We start from the raw sequence: 6,532 nt of genomic DNA, 5'->3' as shown, positions 1-6,532 counted from the left end.
CCTAATGTGAAATCATATTTTAGGGCCTCATTTATTTATTTAAATTGACTGATTTCCGTATATGAACTTTAACTCAGTAAAATCTCTGAAATTGTTGCATGTTACATTTATTTTTATCATTCTACTGTATTTCTGTGGTGGAGACATGGACCAGCTGTGTAATGGTAGGGACATACGTCCGTTAGTCCATACATTACTATTCCCTTGAACTGTGAAACTTACTGTCTTAAGAAAAATTGGAACAGGCCAAGAACATAAACATTTATTAGGTTGATTTATCAGTCTTTTGCATATGTGGAATATATTACAAATAGAAAACATTGCAAAAAAAACAGGCACGTAGGTACACACAGTATGTATTTTTCACAAAGCCTCAAAGGTTGTTTGCAATATACACTGGGTGTACAAAACATTATGAACACCTGCTCCATGAGCCTGACCAGCTGAAAGTTATGATCCCTTATTGATGTCACTTGTTAAATCCACTTCAATCAGTGTAGACAAAGGGGCGGAGAAAGGTTAAAGAAGTATTTTTGAGACATGGATTGTGTATGTGCCATTTGGAGGGTGAATGGGCAAGACAAAACAATGTAAGTGCCTTTGAACAGGGTATGGTAGTAGGTGACAGGCACACTATTTTGTGTCAAGAACTGCAATGCTGCTTGGTTTTTCATGCTCAACAGGTTCCCGTGTGCATCAAGAATGGTCCACCAACAAAAGGGCAGCCGGGGGGTGCAACTCAATATTAGGAAGATGTTCTTAATGTTTTGTACACTCAGTATATATTCCGATTGTTAAGCAGGCACGAGGGGGTGTGGTATATGGCCAATATACCACGACTAAGAGCTGTTCGTAGGCACGACGCATCGCAACCCTTAGCTGTGGTATATTGGCCATATACCACAAACCCCAGAGGTGCCTTATTGCTATTATAAACTGGTTACCAACGAAATTAGAGCAGTAAAAATACATGTTTTGTCATACCGGTAGTATCTGGTGTGCTATACCAAAGGTGTCAGCCAATCAGCATTCAGGGCTCAAACCACCCAGTTTATAATAGTTACTTTGACCCATCCCTCATTCAAACCTTTACATCTTTTCTCACATCTTTACATTTTATGATGAATAAATACGTTGAGCGTGTTCATTATAAAGCTACAGTATGTAACAAAAACATTTATCTTTTTTTAAACATGCTACCTTGATTGCCAGCGAGCGTGTAAATCAATCTAAATGAATATATTTTGGTTTACTTAATCTATTCCAAACCCAGTATATTTGATTAACAAGCTGATGAGCAAAACCTGCATGAAAGTCTTAAACACTCCAAAGCAGGGTTCCCCAACCAGTGGGGGATTTATTTGGTCACCCAAGTTTTCTGAGCAAAAATAATAACTATACACACAAACACCAGTCAAAAGTTTTGGACACACCAACTCATTCAAATGTTTAGTTGTGCTATTGTAAAATAATAGTGACGACATCGAAACTATGAAATAACACATATGGAATCATGTAGTAACCAAATCGAAATATATTTTATACTTCAGATTCTTCAACACGGCCACCCTTTGCCTTGATGACAGCTTTAAACACTCTTGGCATTCTCTCAGCCAGCTTCACCTGGAATGCTTTTCCAAAAGTCTTGCCAAGCACATATGCCAAGCACTTGTTGGCTGCTTTTCCTTCACTCTGCGGTCCAACTCCTCCCAAACCATCTCAATTGGGTTGAGGTCGACGGATTGTGGAGGCAAGGTCATCTGATGCAGCACTCCATCACTCTCCTTCTTGGTCCAATAGCCCTTGCACAGCCTGGAGGTGTGTTGGGTCATTGTCCTGTTGAAAAACAAAATGATAGTCCCACTAAGCGCAAACCTGATATGACATATCCCTGCAGAATGCTGTGGTAGCCATGCTGGTTAAGTGTGCCTTGAATTCTAAATAAATCACCCCCACACCACCTCCTTTATGCTTCACAGCGGGGACCACACATGCAGAGATCATCGTCTCACTAAAGACACAGCAGTTGGAACCAAAAATCTCAAATTTGGACTCAAATTTCCACCGGTCTAATGTCCATTGCTTGTGTTTCTTGGCCCAAGCAAGTCTTCTTACTATTGATGTCCTTTAGTAGTGGTTTCTCTTAAGCAATTCGACCATGAAGGCCTGATTCACACAGTCTCCTCTGAACAATTGATGTTGAGATGTGCCCGTTACTTGAACTCTGTGAAGCATTTATTTGGGCTGCAAAAAAAAACATGTCTGAGGTGCAGTTAACTCTAATGAACTTTTCCTCTGTAGCAGAGGTAACTCCGGGTCTTCCTTTCCTGTGGCGGTCCTCATGAGAGCCAGTTTCATCATAACGCTTGATGGTTTTTGCAACTGCACTTGAAGAAACATTAAAAGTTCTTGAAATGTTACGCATTGACCGACCTTAATGTCTTAAAGTAATGGACTGTCATTTCACTTTGCTTATTTGAGCTGTTCTTGCCATAATATGGACTTGGGCTTTTACCAAATAGGGCTATCTTCTGTATACCACCCCTACCTTGTCACAACACAATTGATTGGCTCAAACACATTAAGAAAGTAAATTCCACAAATTAACTTTAAACAAGGCACACCTGTTAATTGAAATGCATTCCAGATGACTACCTTATGAAGCTGGTTGAGAGAATGTCATGAGTGCGCAAAGCTGTCATCAAGGCAAAGGGTGGCTACTTAGAAGAATCTCAAATATAATAAAATATATTTGGATTTGTTTAACACTTTTTTGGTTACTACATGAGTCCATAGTTGTAATGTATTCACTATTGTTCTACAATGTAAAAAATTGTAAAAATAAATAAAAACCATTAAATGAATAAGTGTGTTCAAACCTTTGACTGGTAGTGTGTGTTGACATAAAAAATTTTAAAAAATAAACATAAAAACAGCTCTAAGTGATTGAACTTTCAGAAATCTGTTCCAAAGTATTTCCATGTGGCAAAAAAGAAGAGCTATGTGACCGTGCACAAATGTAAGCAAGGTTTGGAATTATGCTTTCGTCAAATCGTATATATGTTTGGCCTTCTTGCAGTGATTTTGCAGTCTACAAATTAATTGTAATTATGTTCCAACCACCTGACAATCCGCAACAACAAAAAAACAGCCAGCAGCCGAATCAGGTTGATGATCCCTTCTCTAAAGTCAGACCACTGAATTGGTTGACACATTTTTTTCCTAAGCTACGAAGACCATTTTAAACAATTGCAACAACAACAAAAAATGGATAAGACCCTCGGTAGTTGCTACAGCAGTGAATTCAACCCTGACCTCCCAGTGTCCAATCCAACAATCTTACATTCTGTCATCTTATTATTTTGATAGATTCAGAAACATCAACATCAGAGCTATATAGCGATATTTATATAAGCACTCCTACTCTAAGTTGCTCCTCATGCATCCTGGGGTTGCTGCCTGTCTTCTAGGAGGCGCTGTTCCACACGCTGGGCGATGCGCATCAGGTCCTTCAGCACGCTGGGACGGTCCTCCAGCTCCTCATGGAGACACCGAGCAATCTCCAGCCTCCTGTAGTCCTCTGGACGGACCAGGCGCCGCACTACCTGGAGGGCACGCTCCTTCAAGCTGAGGACTGAGGGGAGAACACACATACACAGATATGACATAGTTATTAGATTAAAGAATAATATTCCTTATGTGTGTTCTCAGTACAGAGTAGTAGTAGTAAAAATAATAATGTGTGCTGATCAAAACACAGAACAATGATCTACCAGTCATAATCACCAGTGACCCTGCTGTTACACAGGGAGTACAATTGCACTAAAGTGCCATAAAGGTCCAAACCTCTTAGCAGAGATGCTCACATACAGGGAGACGACACTATTATCGGTGTACAGGTGATCTGTACAGGTCAAAGGAGAATTCAAACCTGATGTTTCTCTAACCTGGTAATGTGACGTTAACCTGGACAGCCTGTCCATTCTCCATTGGTTTGGGCAGGAACATCTCTTTACTATTCGCCTTCAGCGCATCATCTGTCTCTGCATCTCTGAACATCCAAGGATGACCTGATAGAATAAGAACATGGAAAGGCATAAAGACGATACACACCAAGACCAAATACAGCATGCCAAACAAATAAACACATGTGTAACGCTTGTGTGAAAACAACCAGGCGTAACTTTGCTAAACTGCGCACTGTAAGGGTATATCTTTATTTTTTGAAAGATTCTCTCGCTTATTTGAAAATTAAGTTCCAAAAGGTTTCCAAAATAGTATCAAAAGTGATAGGGAGATGAAGGCTCCCTGTGAGCAGACCGAGGCTAATAAAGAGTGATAGAAATAACATGTTTCAGTAAGGTTGGCTTCTTAGCGTTCATAACCATAGTTATCAACTGTACTGCAGAAATTGAATTAAATTCAGAAAATAGATGTTGTGGTGGCAGCTGCGGAGAAGTACTTGGGGGTACAAAATTTTACTGCAGAAGAGTTAGATTGTGTACTGAACGATAACGTCCCGTCCTCCCAGGCTGTTGGCCTGGTGTAGGATCAGATAGGGCCAGGTAGTGGAATAGTGGTGGGTATAGGGTTAGTTGGTAGGGCCATTTTTCTTCTCTGTTACCCTCCCCTTTTGTGTCACAAAGTGTAATGAATTTACACTCCATAAGAGTGGGCGGTCAAGCCCACACAGTAGGTCACCTAGCAGTTAGTAGAGTTGGGCCAGTAACCGAAAGGTCACTGGTTCCAATCCCAAAGCTGACTATGTGAAAAATCTGCCAATGTTCCCTTGAGCAAGGCATTTAAACCTAATAATTGCTACTGTAAATCACTCTGGATTAGAGCATCTGCAAAAAATGACAAATAAAATAAAAATGTGGACCGATGTTTGTAGATCGCCACAATACCATAGTCGAAAAACCCTAGACAACTGACAGGGGAGAAGATGGTGGATATTTTGTTTGAAACTGACGGCGCGTCGAGTGGAGATGAGAGTAAGAAGGATTTGACTGCAGTGGCGAACAGGAAGGAAAACGTGAGAAGTGGTTGTGAATCTAGTAAAGTCAAGCCTTGCTCTGACTCTTTTTTTAGTTGGACTGAGGGTTTTGGACCGTTGGCGTAATCTGGGAGATCTGTTTGACGTCTCGATTAATATTATAGATGCATTGGATAAGGTTGCGTCAGAGAGGATAACAAGATTATTTTTTTGTGTGTGTGTGTCCGAGGAGCGTGCTTTGCAACTGAAAAATATACCAGATAGGAATGTGTCCAAACCCCTGCAGTGTGACAAATGTAAACTATTTGGGCATGTGTCAAGTGTATCGTATGCCAGTTGAGGCAAAATGCTGCAATTGTGGTGGCGAGCATGTGCCCGGATTCATGAAATGCCCTGTTAGGGTGAAGGAGCCAGAGGTGGCAAGAGTAAGGGCCGTCCAGCATGTCTCCTATCCCGAGGCGTTGAGACAAGTGAGAGAACGTTGAAGAAACCATGGTAGTTACTCAGAAACAGGATTCGGATATGTTGCATGTTTAAAAAAGGTGGACTTTGTATCGTTTATTGCATTGGTTCTAAACTGCACAGCGCAGTCTGAGAAAATCTGAGGGGGAAAAAGGCGTTGTGGGCGTGGCTTAAAGTTTTTGGGGCCTATGGGGTTTTACAGTAGAGGCATTACAGGGAATCCTGTCGACAGATGTTATGTTCTCACAGGCTCAGGGATGTGATTTGGACTATGACAAAGAGTGGTGTGGGTTTTTGGATTGATATTGTATGATTTTTTCCCCATTTCACCTATTTTGTTTTCGTTCACTACACGTACAGTAGTTGGCGGAATGCACTTTTAACGTTGGTTTGCGGACCGATATAATAACAGAAGAAGACTGACGGGGGGGGGCGGGGCTGTTTTGAAGCCACCGCGCAACCATTTTGGTAACGTTACTCCATTCTAAAACAATATTTTGGAAGCTATATGAATTCCTTTATTAACAATTAAAATTATATTACAGACACCTTAATGTATACTAGAGTTATTGACAGCTATTGATGACCAATTCTTGAATTAACAGAAAATATTACACTTAACGTTACTCGCTGTGGCTTATTTGCTAACTGGTGCTAGCCAAGCTTCTACCTACCTACGAAGGTGTTCATTTTCATTCCTTTTCCTGGCTGTAAAATATCGTAGAGTTGAGGTTCCCCGCGGAAATTAATCCATACTGGTCGCATGATTCGAGGACTCCGGTTACAAAACACTGCAATCGACGGTATTCCGCTTTTCAGAGACCTTACCAACGGGAGATGTTCTTCTCCCCCTTGAATGTCTTGAGGCATAACTTGACGTTAGCTAGGAAAAAAGAAAAGTATAAATTGATCTAGCAGCTGTAGCTAACAAGATATGTCTTGAAGAAAGTATCATAAACATATAGATAGTCATAAACGCAAAAGCGACATTATAAAGGTAACTTATTTAAAGTTGTTATATCTTGTCTTTTCATGCCGCCAGCAAGTCGCTTGTGTTTGTTATGTAATTATTTT

General features: G+C 40.6%; 1 protein-coding gene across 2 annotated transcripts; it reads right to left on the bottom strand.

The window, feature by feature from the left end:
- Positions 1-247: 247 nt before the first annotated feature.
- Positions 248-6,532, bottom strand: vhl (von Hippel-Lindau tumor suppressor). Of its 2 annotated transcripts, XM_020489505.2 has the most exons (4): positions 6,133-6,532; positions 3,948-4,070; positions 3,425-3,634; positions 248-1,836 (listed from the first exon to the last, which is right to left on the bottom strand). In XM_020489505.2, exons 1-3 carry the CDS (start codon positions 6,326-6,328, stop codon positions 3,438-3,440), a joined length of 516 nt encoding a protein of 171 aa, XP_020345094.1. In that variant the 5' UTR covers positions 6,329-6,532; the 3' UTR covers positions 248-1,836; positions 3,425-3,437. The 2 variants fall into 2 exon arrangements, with proteins under 2 accessions (XP_020345094.1, XP_020345084.1); XM_020489495.2 differs by lacking the exon at positions 248-1,836 and having other exon boundaries at positions 2,935-3,634.

This window comes from Oncorhynchus kisutch, linkage group LG1, assembly GCF_002021735.2.
Source record: "Oncorhynchus kisutch isolate 150728-3 linkage group LG1, Okis_V2, whole genome shotgun sequence".
Lineage (NCBI taxonomy): Eukaryota > Metazoa > Chordata > Actinopteri > Salmoniformes > Salmonidae > Oncorhynchus > Oncorhynchus kisutch.
This window is presented reverse-complemented; position numbering and strand designations above follow the sequence as displayed.